Here is a 15790-nt window from a genome sequence, read left to right as displayed (position 1 = left end):
AGGCATGAGTTTTGCACCCGGGCCTGCCAATGGTGTGGTATGGAACAAATGGACAGGCCTGACTCGAAATGGCCTTGATTGTCCAAAGGTCATGTCGGCCCCTTTCTTACCTTCTCAAAGTAAGGCTTGAATAAGCCCGCCTAACTGATTCGGCAGCTGATTTGCTGATTCAGCATGTGAACCCCACTGACTGAATCGTGAGGTCGGTCCATGAGAATAGGCAAACCATGCAAAATGCCTCTAAAATAAATACCCAATCATCTCTGCAAAAGAAATTGCTTATTAATAAACTTTAGTTCATATGTTAAAAGGAGAACCACGTCCCTAACATAACACCCTTCTTTCTTACAGGGATAAGATATCCTCCTACTTGTAAAGATTCAATAAAATAAAGAAAGATCAGCAAGAAAAAAAGATATATACGCAGCCCTCCCATATTCTACCTCAAAGTGCATGGATTACATTGCCGTTGGGGCTCAAATCTGAGCCCCCAGCAGTTGGGTTCGCATGAAATGCCGACTGCCTTGATCGAGCTCCGAGCAGTTTTACAGAGAGCTCTGACGGCTCTATACGGCCTGCAGCAGCCTCTCCCAGGCTTAGTTTTGACATGCCCACAAGCTCATCTACATGTACGGGATTCTTGGGAAGGACCGGGATCGGCTTCAGGACCTCATGCATCTCCCCCCTCTCTTCTCCAATTGGGCCCAGGTTCGGTGGCCAAAATGGGAATGGACCAGTCAGATATGTGGGGAAGAGTGCCGGAACCAGTGGTGGAAAATTGCTGCATGGGGCAGGTTCTTCAGGGTCCATGGAGGCATTGTTCGAAGTTGATTCCATGGGTTCACACTCCTGATCAAGAGAGAGATTTAAAGAGGGGAGCGGGTTTATGTCGTCAGTTTCACCAGCCGGAGAAGAACAGGCCAAGAACTGTTCTTCAAGCACTGGCAGCGGGTCCATAGACTGAAAATGAAATTACAAAAGAAAAACATGTTAATGCAAATAATAAAATAAGAGGGATCAATATTTTCAGAGAGTGACAGTTGATGAAATTAAGCTCTAAAAAAATAACAACACTGAATTTCTATTTAGGGCCCATTTGGGTGTCACTAATGAGTTCATCTCATTTTAGTTAATTGTAATTAAGCATTAGAGATAATGATTGTTGGTTATCAAGCCAGAGCTCATTTTTCAAGTGGCAGCCAAACAGGGCCCTTTATACACCTTTTTACTGATGATGATAATACAGTAGTAGTAAGTTGTACTATTATATAAACAGAAACACACAAACACACACATACAAAACATTAATCTATCAAACAGGTGGGGTATAAACAGCGATTCCAATCAGGATATTGCAAAAGCAGAAAACCCACCATATCTGGAACCATATCGAACAGGCTTGAGCGTCTCTTTCTTCTGGTTGAGTTACCCTGGCGGATGAAATACTTCTGTGCATGGCTGGCTACCTGTGTAGGAGTCCTCGACACAACAAAGTTTCGTGCTATCCCACGCCAGTCACCTTTTCCCAACTTCTGCAGACCTACTAAAAACATGCGGTGCTCCTCCTCTGTCCAAGGGATGCCTGAAAACCATTCACATCCAATAGTCAGATTGGACTCATTACATATGAAAGAAAAGAAGCATGAAGAATTGCAATTCATAGCTTTGGGTTGTCAAGGTCCTTGTATTGTGTTCGGGTTGGGAAAGACCAACCCGGTTCAAATTCAGGTTGAGTTCAGTTGACCAAATTCAGGTCTAGTTAGGTCGGTTTGGAATAATCACATGCATTAGGATCCAGTTGGTTTGGGTTGGGTTGAGTATAGATGACTTTGGGTTGGGCAACTCGGGTAGGGTTTGTGTTGCAGGTGGAGTTGTGCCCTGGGAAACCAATGTGAGCCCAATCCACTGGTATGTGGATGTGATAATTATGATATTAGCTGTAGATAATGATGACCTAGGGTCCAAATGGGATAGATTGCTCTCAGACCCTAACCACTCATAAAATAGATCCTATCTCAGAGAGGAGAGAGCCCTAGAAAAAAAGCAAAGAAAGCTTGGACGCCCCCCATGGTGTGAATTGCAAAGAGAGAGAGAGAGAGAGAGAGTTTCCATCTCTCAGCTCCCTCCATCCATTTCCACACATGTGACATGTGGGATCCACTTGGCGTGTACGCCCATCTCTGTTGATCCGACATTAAGGGCAGACTTGAGAAGGTCTCACTGTCCTATACCTGGGATAGATAGGGGAGAAACTTCCTATGTTGGAAGATCAGCATCAACACGGTCCTAGTTTTTACATCACACATGTTCTTCGTTCAGGTAAAATCTAAACTGTTCATTTGGAAATTTGGATCCAGAAATATGAGACAATAAATTTTTTTATTTTTTATTTTTTAAAATTAAAAAAAAAAAAAAAGAGGGAAAATGGGGATCCCAGGATTAATTAAAATTGGATTTTTCAAAAAAACTTTAAAATTCCGCTATGTTTCATAAAAATCCAACAGCAGGTTGGGTCCTCTTGAGGTTGGATTTAGGGCTGTCAACGAGCCAGGCCTGGCCTGTGGTAGGTCTTGGCCCGGATTTTGAACTGTTTCGGGCTGGGCCATCGGGCTGGCCCTATTCAAAATTCTGATTTTTCGGGCCCATGTCTGGCCCATTGACACCCCTAGTTGGATTGGGCTCAGGTTGATCCTCAACCCAACCCAACCCAACCCAACCCAACCCAACCTGGCTGTGTTGCACCCATAGCTTTAGAACTCAATCAGCACAAGAAAAGCAGATTCAGGCTACTTCAGCTTCCATTCTCTCCCTAAACCTGAGATAAGAAATTGATTAACTAGGCAAGGACAATTTAAGAAAACAACTCCATCGAGTCCTAAATAAATAGAGAGAAATTGTTGAAGGTAGAAATATGGCAGGAAACTACCAGCCAGTTTTGATATAACATCTCACTTTTTCACATAAAAGGATATGCCCTCATTAGATGAAGCAAAGGAAGAATGTAAAGTAGGCGTACGGTTGATTCACATTGGGCCAGAAGCAATAACCGTGGTTTTTTTCTTTTCTGTCATCGATAAATGCTATAGGTGATTCCCAGAATACTACAAGTCCAGATCTCTTCACACATGACCGCAGACTAGCAAATCCAGAACAGTGCAACCACTGCTATGAGAGAGATTATAAGGTCCAGATGCATCAGAACATGATTAGTGTCCTGAATTACACCAGTTTATGTAAATGGGGGCCATGGTTAGGTAAATCCACTTAGTTTGAAGAATCTAATATTTTGATGAGGACCTACAAACACACAGCTAAGAAGAAATTCAGCAACCATCCAGAAAAAGGTTATGTGCTGGATCACTAAGATCATCAAATCTGGAATTTTTTTAAAGAGCCTCCACCATCCATGGTGGGGCCAATAGTTTTGATTACTTTGATTGCCTGGCCCCCACTCGTACCAGATTGTTGCAACAAGATGCTAGTCATGCTCTGATGCATCAGGACCTTATACTCTTGTTATGAACTGGAAGCAAATTAAATCTGTCTAGCAGAATATACCATTTGCCTATGAGACCGAAATGTATGGGTAGGTTTCAGATGATGTGTTGTAAATGTTTTAGGGTCAAGAGATCAAAGATTTAAAAGAACATTCCAGAAAAAATGGATTTTTATTGCAATCCTTTTGGAGGGGTGAAAATGGCCCAGACTTATCTTCCCCCCCAAAAAAAGGGCCAGGACTTATTTAAAGTCCTAAAACAATCCATCATGTGGACCCGACAATACATGGGCCTGTCTTGCATCACCAAGGCCAAAGCAAGACCTGCGACAGTATTTCAAGATTCAAATTCCAAACTATGCGACTGAGCCCTCATCCAAGATGTATCTCCAATGAATCTAACAACCCATTCCACACATTAACGACATTCAAACATTCGAAAGATGTCAAACCCAAAAGTCCCAAGCTCACTTTTCGATCCCAAAGGAATGGTCAACACTTTGTCCAGTTAAAAAACCCAAGGACAACTGGACAGAAGGAGGTGATATACACTCATCTCAGTACCCCCACAAAAAAAAAAAAAAAAAACTGGCCAAAGGTATTCACAAGTTCTATAGTTGGTGGTTCCTTTATAGCATCTACCTAATCATAGTTCATTTGAAGGGGCCGTTTGGCATCTCTACAAATAAGAGCTTATTTGCTTATTTCTAAAAAATTAAGTCTTTTTATCAAAATTAGATTGTTTGGTAAGATAAGAGTTTTATCTCTTTAACTCTTTAGGGAAGAAAATTTTACTTAATAACTCTCTCTCTCTCTCTCTCTCTGCCATGCGACGGACAATTATTATTGATGGGTCCCACATTATGGACAGTTCATGTTAAAAGTTGGCCCCCTAACAATGAATGGATGGTGGGCCCTGCATGATGGACAATAATTATTGATGGTGGGCCCCGCATGATGGATGACCCACAACAAGGAGGACCCCATATTCTGGACGGTTCACATTAAAGGTCAGCCCTTAACAATTAATGACCCGCATCCAAGCCAGGCCCACATAATAGACAACGCACTTCGAAGTTAGGCCCTGCATGATGAACGGTCCACATTAAAGGTGGGCCCCAACATGATAGATGATCCGCATCTAATGTCCAACATGATGGACAACTAGGGGTGTACACGAACCAAGCTAGCTCGGTTAGCTCGCTCGACTCGACTCGAAAAAGCTCGATTCGAAGCTGAGTTTGAGCTGATTTTTTAAACTCGAAAATGAGTTCGAGCCGAGTTTGAGCTGGCCCCAGCTCGACTCGACTCGGATCGAACCCAGCTCGAATCGAACTCGGATCGAACCAGTTCGGTGACTCGGTTATTTTGATATTGATGTATCTCACCAAGTGTTTGTTGAAATGACTTAAAGAAGTGTGGCTGGTGGCAAGGAAGGTATGTATATGAAACCAACACCCTTTTTTTCTTGATTTTTATGTTGCTTAGAAGGTGTTTGATAAAATACCTGTAAAACCATTGTTGCTATCTCAAATACAGTGAGATTTTGAGGGTGCAGTTTAGGTGTTTGTAAAAATGCCTCAATGGCGAACTCGGCTCGAACTCTGCCCGAGCTGGCCTGAGCTGCTGACCAAACCGAGCCAAGCTAGCCAGTCAAGCTCGAGGACTGAGCCGAGCCGAGTTTAAGCTAAGGTCTAATCGATTTGACTCGATGTACACCCCTGCATCAAGGTAGGCCCCATGCAATGGACAATCCACATCAAAGGCTGACCCTTAATGATAAATGACCTATATCAAAGCAAGCCCCGCATGATGGATGACCTACATCGAGGGGGGGCCTCACATAATGGGCAACCCACGTTAAAGGTTGACCCCTAATGATGAATGATCTACATCCAAGGCGGTCTGGCAAGATGGATTCCCTACTTCGAAGTTGGGCCACATATGATGGATGATCCACATCTGATGTCTGACAAGATGAATGGTTCATATCCAAGGTGGGACCCGCATGATGGATGACCCACATCAAGGTGGACCCACATAATGGAGAGTCCACATTTAAGGTCGGTCCCTAACAGTGGATGACCCACTTCGAAGTTGGGACCCGCATGATGGATGGTCCATATTAAAGTTGGGCTCCACATAATGGACGATCGAATCCAATGTCTGATATGACGGACGGCCTCCGCATAATGGACGATCGAATCCAATGTCTGATATGACGGACGGCCTACAGCCAAGGTGAGCCTTGCATGACCCATATCAAGGTGGGCCCCACATTATGGGCGGTCAACATTAAAGTTCAGTCCCTAACAATGAATTACCCACACCAAGGCAGTCCCCGCATGATGGACAACCCACTTCGAAGTTGGGCCATGCATGATGGATGGTCCGCATTAAAGGTGTGCCCCGCATGATTGACTATTTAAAAAAAAAAAAAAAAAATACTCTTATTTCCATGATTTACTAGACACTTATTTCAAATAAGAACTTCTTTCGGTTATGAAAAAAAGTGAATTTATCAAACGATCTTATTGTAAAATAAGAGCTATAGAACGAAAGGATCTAATTCTCTAGCTTTTATTAGAGCTCTTACTAGATTAGATAAGAGTCGCCAAATGCTCGCCTTCATCTCCCCATCAAAGATCTAGTATTTAGTGTGTTCAACTATAGCTCTTCACAAAGTAATATATCACTGTCCCAGAAGAAATTAAAAATCTAAAGACTAACAATAGAAAAAGGATGTTGGCTTACGTATAAGGTGGTAAGGGTAGAAAAAGGACTCTGGCTTACATAAGGTGCCTATTGTCCCAACAGAAATATCATCTTTACCTAGAACATGAACTTTTCAATATAGATCTAATAATTAACACAAGAAACTAAGAATAATATGCTTAAGCATAACAAAAAAGGAATTTACAAAAGGGTCATTTTAGCATCCATGAGAACTATATATATATATGCAGTGCCCCATGAAACCCCTGGGGCCCAACTTTCACCCTGATCCAAACTCTGGTGGGATGTGACAAAAAGAGAGGCAAATCAAGGGAGGAAACTGTTTCCGTTTGCCATGGCCCACTAGAGTTTTGGATCGGGGTAAAAGTTGGGCCTTGAGGGTTTCATGGGGCACTGCATCACATGAACCGTTCAAATTTTGGGCTCACATCACGTGAGATGAGTTCTCAAAAAGTTCTCGTGAGAATGGGTGCGCAGGTGAGCATTTCACTATATATATATATATATATATATATATCATGGGAACTTCCCATGAGGTCGAGTTGTGTGGGCCACACCGCATACAAAAGTTGAGAGGGGTTACCCTCCATTAAAACATTCATAATCATTTGTTGGGCCCACCGAAATGTGGTTCACAAATCCAGCCCATCCATTATGTATGTCCCACTTGGATGCAGGGTCAGACCAAGTTTCAGACGCATCCAAATTTCAGGTGGGCCCGCATGCCCGCATGATTTAACCTAAATTACGTGCGGGCATGCTAAGAAATCACATAAATCAATTAAAACTAGGCCTGAGGGAAGGATAGAACTTTCAATTTAGCATAGGCACGTTCCACACTCAAGGAGTTGACCTGTAGTTTCTATGATTAGGGTTAGGAAGGGGAAAATATGGAATTTGAAAAATTAGGATTTTTTAGAATTTGGGGAAAAGATAAAATTACAAATAAATTGTGTGAATTGGTTAAGGGGATGAACGGATTTAGGTATTGGTAGAGGAGAATTAAGGTTTTGGATGAAGGAAAGTTAGGGATTTTGGGGTCTTCAATGGTTAATTTCGATTGGGGCTGAAGTTGGATGATGAAACGATGAAGAAAAAGATATTTTGGATGGGAGGGCAAGAAGAGAGATGGCGTTTTTGAAAAAATACCTCTTTTAGATAGAAAGGAAGAGCGAAAGTAGATGATAGATGGAAGCCTTGCACCTCCATTGAACGGGGAATGGAATCACACAACACTCAAACTCCAAATCACATAGAGTATTCTTCAAATCGCGTGAAGAAGAGAAACTACAAAGCTTCTTTTTTTTTTTTTTTTCAAAATAATGGCATTAGGGCTTCACACACCCATCTTTTTCTTTTATAGTATTTGAAAAGATCTTTTACAAAAAAGACGCTCTCAGATAAGATTTTCAACATAAAGACGCTTATTAAATTAAAAGTTGTTCCTAACTCCCTAACGTCAACACAAATATAAGCTATATTAAACATAATGAAGCATGTAAATAATCTAAACAATTAAACTATTTCGTAGCCCATGGGGATCCACAATCAAGATGTCTAATGATGATGATCCAACGGTCAGATCATTGTGTCCATCAAGCTCCTATATGCAGCCCACGTGCATCTTCCCAGTGTGAGGTCTTCGAAGATGCACGAACATGCACGTGGGGCCTTCAACGTGGTTAGGAATGTGAATTGGGCCAAGTGGGCCACATGTAATGGTCGTCTAGCCATAAGGAGACTGGCTCAACCCTCCTCTGGTATGGTGCTCGCATGTCCTCATCAATATATATATATATATATATATGAGAAATGGTACTATAAGGTCGATCTCATGGGAGGTCAGAGCTGTGTGGGTCCCACTGTGATGTGTTGGACATCAACATTGTGCATTCGATAGGTCCCCTTTAGGTTATGGGATATCCCAAAAATCATCCGTATACAGAACTCAGGTGGGCCATGCCATCTAAAACCATGTGAAGACATGCCTAAAACATATAAAAGCACTCGGTGGGGCCCACCTGAGTTTTGGATGCGGCTGAAACTTGGTTTGACCCCTCATCCAAGTGGGACACACAGAGTGGATGGGGTGGATTTGTGAGCCACATATTGATGGGGCCAATAAATGATCAAGAAGGTTTTAATGGGCGGGTAACCCCTCTCAACTATTGTATGTGGTGTGACACACCTAAGTCATGGATTTGACCTGATTTTTAAGCTCATGGCCCACCATGTAATGGTGCATCTGACTAATGGGGTAGATGTTCGACACATCACGGTGGGGTCCACACAGCTTGACCTTAGGGGAAGTTCCTATGAGGTCGACCTTAGAGTACCATTATATATATATATATAGCCTCCTTTTGGCTACTGAAACCTGAGGACTGTGCAAAACATGAAAGATCCTACAATTTTCAGGTGTATCCCATCTCTTCAACCAATAATGGGGATAATCTCATGAATTGCAAATCAATTTTTTGCACTTTACAAAACCAAAAATCCAGGGAAGGTGTCCTCCCCCCCCTGCAAATTCTTTGAATAATGATAGAAAAGGTTTAAAAGCCCTGTTTGGTAGACGCCTAAAAATGAGTTCATCTCATTTTAGGTAACAGTAATTATATATTAAATTCTTAGATTCTTCTCAATTTAGTTAACAGTAATTATGTATTAGATCTCAAGATCTCAAATACATAATTACTGTTAACTAAAATGAGATGAAATCGTTCTTTAGGCGTCTAGCAAACGGGTCCTTAGAATGTAATCAAATGTGACAACTATAACATGCCTATCATAATTTTGAAGTAAGGTTCTAATATCCATTAAAAAAAAAGAAAAAAGAACAGAATCACACTGAATAAACAACAATAGAGAATGTTAAATGGTTGTAGATCAAGAGAGCTAGTAAGAAATGAAGACTCTTAGCAGCATGACTGAATGAACCAAGGAAACTGATGAAATTGGAAAGAATAGAATTAAAAAGAAGGGTAAGGAAAGGAGGACACATCCAAGATCATTATCTATTTTCTATCATTTTGTCCTCTTCAAAATGTAGAAAAACAAATAAAAGCAGTGAAAGATAACTACCAGATCAATTTGGAAGAGTACACATCATTGCAACAGTTTTTAAATTCTTGAACTAGATAGAAATCATCTCCAGATCAATTTGGAAGAGTACACATCATTGCAACAGTTTTTAAATTCTTGAACTAGTTAGAAATCATCTCCCAAGTACTGAGCTCCCATCAGTTTACACCAGCCCCCCTCCCGAAAAGAAAAAGAAAAAGAGGAAACTGTAAGAGGGACATGGGACATTACTTACAGGAGCATCCATGATGGATCGAGATATACACCTACATTATGAAAGATACATGTGATGATGTGAATTTGTCCAAGGGAGAAAGAGCATCAGAAGTAAGTCATGCCTCTGAGATGAACTGGGAACAGACACAAATGTCTGCTACTTGCTTTCAGTTCAGGATGAATTATCTGAAAGATATTTAGAGAACCCATCACTCATTTCATATACAAATTAGGGACCTGATTCAATGCACATCCACTATAATTTAGCAAATGTACCAACCCTATGGCTGATAAGATTGGCAAAATCATTGATCAATCCGGACAAGCTGATGTGTTCACCTCACAACAGTTTGTTGTTTCCGCTTTTTAAAAATATAATCTACACTCTATAGACTGTTGACATAAACTTATCACACCCATCCAAGTAGCAAACATAGATTGGATATAGAAACTTCCAATTAGCTTTTGTTTTTGTTTTTTCTTTCTTTCTTTCTTTTGGGTCTGTGTCTGTTGGGGTCTCTCATCTTAAGAGGTGACGGACTAATTGCACGTCCAGATCCATCGCTCATTTACGAGATGGTCTACTAATGCAATGGTCCAGGGGTATCTCATCTCAGATGGTCTACTAATGCAATGGTCCAGGGGTATCTCATCTGAGATGGTCTACTAATGCAATGGTCCAGGTGTATCTCATCTGAGAGGTGACGGACTTATTGCACATCCAGATCCATCACTCATTTATGAGATGGTCTACTAATTCAAAGGTCCAGATAAATTGCCAAAGTGCACCAGTCCATGGATTGTCGGGTTAACACCATTACTAAACGGTATTGGATGCACATCAGATCTTAACTCTTCATCAAGAGAACTACGCTAGCAAGATTCCTAGGCACACAGGAGATCATTTTCTCTAACCATGTGGGGGAACAACTTTATGGAGGACTCCTGTGTAAATTTTGCACCTTAAAAAAATGTTGGTGACTCATCCTCACATGTGGCACTGACATACAGCTATCCAGACCATCCAAATTGTGGGTCCTGTTGTGGATGGATCATATAACTAAAATCACACTGTTCAATCAATCTCGAACATCCAATTAATGAACATCAGATGGATGGTAAAAATAAAACAGTGAGTGATCTAAATCTAAAAGGAAAAATCAGATGGTTAATATCATCATCTGAGAGCAATTTTTCAGTTATGCTCCATTTACAATCAGGTCAACAATTTGGACGGTCTAGGTTGTGGGAAGAATGATGAGAACTAAAATGATGTCGTATTGGATTACCACAATAAATAATTCTTCAATTGTACAAAGGAACAAACTTCTCAATCAAACAAAACACATACATACATCCGAACATGTTCATTAAAAGCTCATTCAAGACAAATTAAAATGAATATAGAACAGAGATGAATCCCGACAGCATCCAAACACAATATAACACCATTAAATGCTGCCTCCACAAATATGAACACACACACACACACACACACACACACACACACACACACGGAAACACTCACCTGCGAACCAGTTCGTATGTACCACATACGAACTTTTTTGAGAACCCATCATACGTGATGTGGATCCAAAATCTGAACCGTTCATGTGAAGCAGCACCTCGTGAAACCCCCCGGGAATGGTAATATGAAGTCGACTCATGGGAACTTCCTATGAGGTCGAGCTGTGTGGGCCCCGCCATGATGTGTGTTGCACATCAACACCATGCATTTGATGGGTCCCCTTTAGGTTATGGGATATGCCAAAATTCAGCCCTATATGGAACTAAGGTGGGCCATACCATCTAAAACTACGTGAAGACATGCCTAAAACATATAAAAGTACTTGGTGGGGCCCACCTTAGTTTTTATTGCGGCTGAAACTTAGCCTGACCCCTCATCCAAGTGGGACACACAATGGATGGTCTGGATTTGTGAACCACATCTCGGTGGGCCCAATAAATGATTATGGTGCATCTATAAGAATTGATAAATCCAACAATAATGAAATAAAAATAAGAAGAGGTCATCTATCCTTTGCACACAGCCTACTGATACGGACTGTTCATCTGGTGGACCCACTGTATATGGGCCACTGCTTGAAAAGTACTATATGCCGTCCAACCCCTGCACGTTTTCCCCGTTCAATGACAAATGTCACCAGCATTCTTCCCAACCGTCCATTTGGATGTAAATGGTCAGATGATTATGATCATCATCCAACCGGTGATTTTTGGGGTCATGGAACATCCATAGTTCGGCCAAGTAGACAAGCCGTCCAGATCACTATTATAACACAACGAGCACAGCGATAATAAGCAAGATTATGCACGGGTACCGGTTGGATTTCCGAAAAAAAAAAACCCACAGAAAAAAAAATAATAATAAACAGAACCAGAACGAAATCTTAAAAAAATAAAATAAAATCAGAAAATGAAAAAAAAAGAAGGATCCAAAACAGAAAAAATAAATCAGCGATTCCTGAAATCCTCAACCATGCAAAATTTAATTTATATATATATATATATATATATATATATATATAGGAATAATCAGAATACAATGGAATTATAAAAAATCAACAAACCCTATTCTAAAAAAATCCAAAAAATTCAAACAAAGAGAGAGAAACAGATCTACTGACCTTTCTTCCGTTCGCCGCGGCAATTCGACGAGCACGACGCATGCACGGGATCGTCGGACACGTATCCTCCCGCGACCGGCGCCGGATCGCGGAGCGGATCGGATGAAGGGGAGCTAGGGTTCGGAGAAGCCGCAGCTGACGAGGACGAGTGGTAATGCGCTGCGGAAGATAGATTCCCCATACTCGCGCTCTTCTTTATAGAACCGTCCGTCAGCCGGACGCCGAACAGCTTCACTCCGCCTCGCGACGGGCACGTGCGGGAGTTGTGCCCGTTGTTGCAGCAATGGGAACATCGTCGAGTCATGATTCGACTCACCCGACTCGGGCGGAACGACTCCAAAGCTCTTTTTCTTTTCTCTCTTCTCTGGAGATGGAAATGGAGGACACATGTTCACAACGGAGGCATGCGTTTGGGTTATTTAGGTATGCCGGGAAGGACGGGGTTTTAGTTTAGCCGTTGATTTCTTGGTATTCACGAGATTACCACTGAGATTAATAAACTTTGGTACTCGTGCGGAGCCTGATGGTTCTGGGGATGCGTGTAAACATGATTCTCACTATAATCAGACGGTCCAAATCGTGTAATATACTGTAGAATATGTTCGAGTTTAAAAATTAATTGCGAAGTGATATCCTATCTAAACGATTGGTGGACATACATACTGGACGGTTGTAATTAAAAATTAGGAAATGCTGGAACGATCAGATATTACAATCACTTGATCGATATAATTTTATGTTATTGTGATAGATAAATTGGGTTCTACAATTTTAACGGTTTATTTTGATTTATATTATGTTCATTTCGTGAATTTAATGCATGTGTATGAAAGTTTGCAGTCTGCCGGAGTATCAATAACTTCCGCGACTGAAATGCAGGGGCGATAAGGTTGCAACATTTCTCTCCGTCGCTTGACCAAGAGACGTTGAGGCGATTCGCGCGAGGAGAGATTGAGTAGAGGAGTCACGTGCCAGTGCGGAATGTGCGTGAGATATCCTGGCCTCTGATGAGGTCCGGGCTACTACGAACATTCCCTGGAGAGAATTACTCAAGCTGTACATTTTCCTCATACATGCATAACTCACCTTTTGATTGGATGAGCCTGATCATGGGACAGGGAATGTTAGTGGTTGAAATCAGATGAATGGCATGGATTCTTGACGCGTGTCTAATGGACAAACGCTCCGTGATTGGCCATTCTACATTTCCGCGCGCGAATATCCTAAGTTTCCTTGGTAACTTTAGTTTGGAAACGTCCAGTTGGGCGAGCCATGATATTGTCTGTTTCGAAATCTACATGGAGCCCAAGAGGCCCACCTATGATTACAAAAAGACTGTTGGACTGGATGAATCCACGTTATACCACGCGTCTCAAACAAACCATGACATGATAATCATAGCCATGCGATTAATAAATCCATCTCGGAGAAAAGGGTAAAAAGTAATTTTGCATTTTTACTGCCCACTTTGCAGGATCTTATTTTAATGGTTGAGATCAGCATCTGATAGATTCCGACAATGGCCCAACGGTTTTTTGTAAGGTAAGTGGGCTCGCTTAGCCTCCCCGCGTAAGAAATTCGCACCTGATCATTGTGCGGGTTTACATATGAAGACCAGGTGGGCGCACTTACGATCACTAACCATCTGATAGGACGGGCCCACTTTCGATTGTCATGGACCAGAAACCACCGGTATTCGATCAGTGGTTTTCCATTTCGCGTTCCCGTAATCAAATGGCTATGATCATATGATCCATTGTTCATGTGTAATCAACGGGGCACCCATCTATCCAATGGTCCTCCACGGTCTTTATGTTCATGACACGAATCGCATGATGACTTGCCGCCATTTACGGCCACTAATTTGGCCGGATTTGATTTGATTGGATCATGTATCACTATTGACTTTGAATTTGGTGAGACTTTTCACGTGTAGTTGTCTAAATGAATTCTGATCGAACTCTTTATGACATTCATCGGTAGATATTTTGATCAAACTATTTTCATATATTCTTTGCTTGGTTGATCTCAGACCGCATCAATATGGCTTAATCTAAGCTTGTTATGTTAGACTTTAATAATTTAGTAATTATTTAATTGTATTGCCTAATGAAATCCTGCCACGTTCATTTAACAAGAGCCAGCATGGATTCTTTGAAGTGGGTAACAACTTAGTAGGTGAAGCTCTTAATTGTGGGCCTCGCTTTGATGTATGTGTTATACATCCACTTGAACATTCATTTTGCCAATTTGATTTAGGGCATGAGATAATAAATAAAGTATATACAATTCTAAAAGGAATCACACCACATTTATAGTTATGAATGGACACCCAACTATTAGAAAATTTTCAAGGCCCATCAGACCATGTATTTTCCATTGATAAGGTCACATTGGCATGGAATAAAAAAGCAAAAAAAAAAAAACAAAAAACAAAAGAATTCAAATCCTTTGCTTACCTGTTCAAATCCCCTGTTTACCCTAAGCAGAAATATCTTCCTTGCCACGATATAACCAGACAATATGCAATGACACTGAAAACCTCAGTGTCAATGAAAATACGAGCCAATCACAACGCATGAAAAGCAAAATAGAAAATTTACTTGTGGAAAACAGACGTTATATGGTCAAAACAGATTGATACAATAGAAGACCTTGAGAAGCATGATCCATTCATATTGAAAAAAAAAAAAAAGCCAAAATGAAAGTACACGTGGCATGGTAACGCAACGAACGGGTCCATTCATGTAATGGCAACCTGTTGGATGGGTTATATTTTAAAATAAAATTCATGAGACAATCCCATCCATTACTTCTTCTGCAATTTATTTCATTGCTAATTTAACGGTGAATGTTTTTGTTTTCCACCGGCACTTTAACGGTCACAGATCATATTGACAGGATTGTCTAATGGCTATGATTTTTTATACATAAACACCGTCCAGGATCTCATGTGGGCGGAACTGATTTGCACATCAACCAGTCACGTGTTATTTGGAACGATGGCTCTCGCCCCTTTTCCGGCTCCACTAAATCGTCTAGCGGATCCCATGATAACTTCAAGCCGCAAAAAAGCGTCCAAGATGCACCGTCCATTTACAACCTATCTGGAATGAGGGACCGTCAAATAGGGAATGGATCCAGTGCATCAGAGGCATGGCATGTACAGCGCCTCCATTTCGTTTCTTCACACGTGGGATATATGTACTAAATCTAATCCGTTCATTTGATAGGTCAATTGCCGAATGGATCATAATCTAAAAATCACACCGTTTGAATAATTTAACCATCTAATCTTGGTCAGACAACTGGACGCTAAAAGACAAAATTAATAACGGTTGGTGTTTAGTGAGATAAAGGGTCCATTTGTACACGGATAGGATAGTTAAATCATGTCGATTTTTTGTTAATGGCCGATCAGAGGCTGAAGCCACAGACATGTGGTTCGGATCTCATCACACACGTGCCAAGTGTATGGATACGATCTATGGTTACGAAAATGCCATGCCAGGGAAGCCAGGCGACATCATCCAAAGCCAGATTACACTTTGTCCATGATAAATGTCCGTGATAAAATTACTATACTGCCCCTAGTTCTCTCTACAAATTA

The 15790-nt window shown here is 41.2% G+C and overlaps 1 protein-coding gene across 1 annotated transcript; it reads right to left on the bottom strand.

Annotated features, from left to right (window-relative positions):
• Positions 1-262: 262 nt before the first annotated feature.
• On the bottom strand, positions 263-12579 carry LOC131258147 (transcription factor MYBS3-like). Its single transcript, XM_058259259.1, has 3 exons — positions 12181-12579; positions 1374-1582; positions 263-960 (listed from the first exon to the last, which is right to left on the bottom strand). The coding sequence occupies exons 1-3, from the start codon at positions 12482-12484 to the stop codon at positions 445-447; spliced, it is 1029 nt and encodes a 342-aa protein (XP_058115242.1). The 5' UTR covers positions 12485-12579; the 3' UTR covers positions 263-444.
• Positions 12580-15790: the final 3211 nt, after the last annotated feature.

This window comes from Magnolia sinica, chromosome 1 (assembly GCF_029962835.1).
Source record: "Magnolia sinica isolate HGM2019 chromosome 1, MsV1, whole genome shotgun sequence".
NCBI lineage: Eukaryota > Viridiplantae > Streptophyta > Magnoliopsida > Magnoliales > Magnoliaceae > Magnolia > Magnolia sinica.
The sequence above is the reverse complement of the archived record's forward strand: the minus strand, read 5'-3'. Positions and strand labels throughout refer to the sequence as shown.

Coding starts and splice junctions, on each gene's coding strand:
- LOC131258147 (XM_058259259.1), bottom strand. CDS start 12,484: ATGACTCGACGATGTTCCCATTGCTGCAACAACGGGCACAACTCCCGC. Junction 1,583..12,180: donor CCGCGGCGAACGGAAGAAAG/GTCAGTAGATCT, acceptor AATGGTTTTCAG/GCATCCCTTGGACAGAGGAG. Junction 961..1,373: donor TCGATATGGTTCCAGATATG/GTGGGTTTTCTG, acceptor TTTCATTTTCAG/TCTATGGACCCGCTGCCAGT.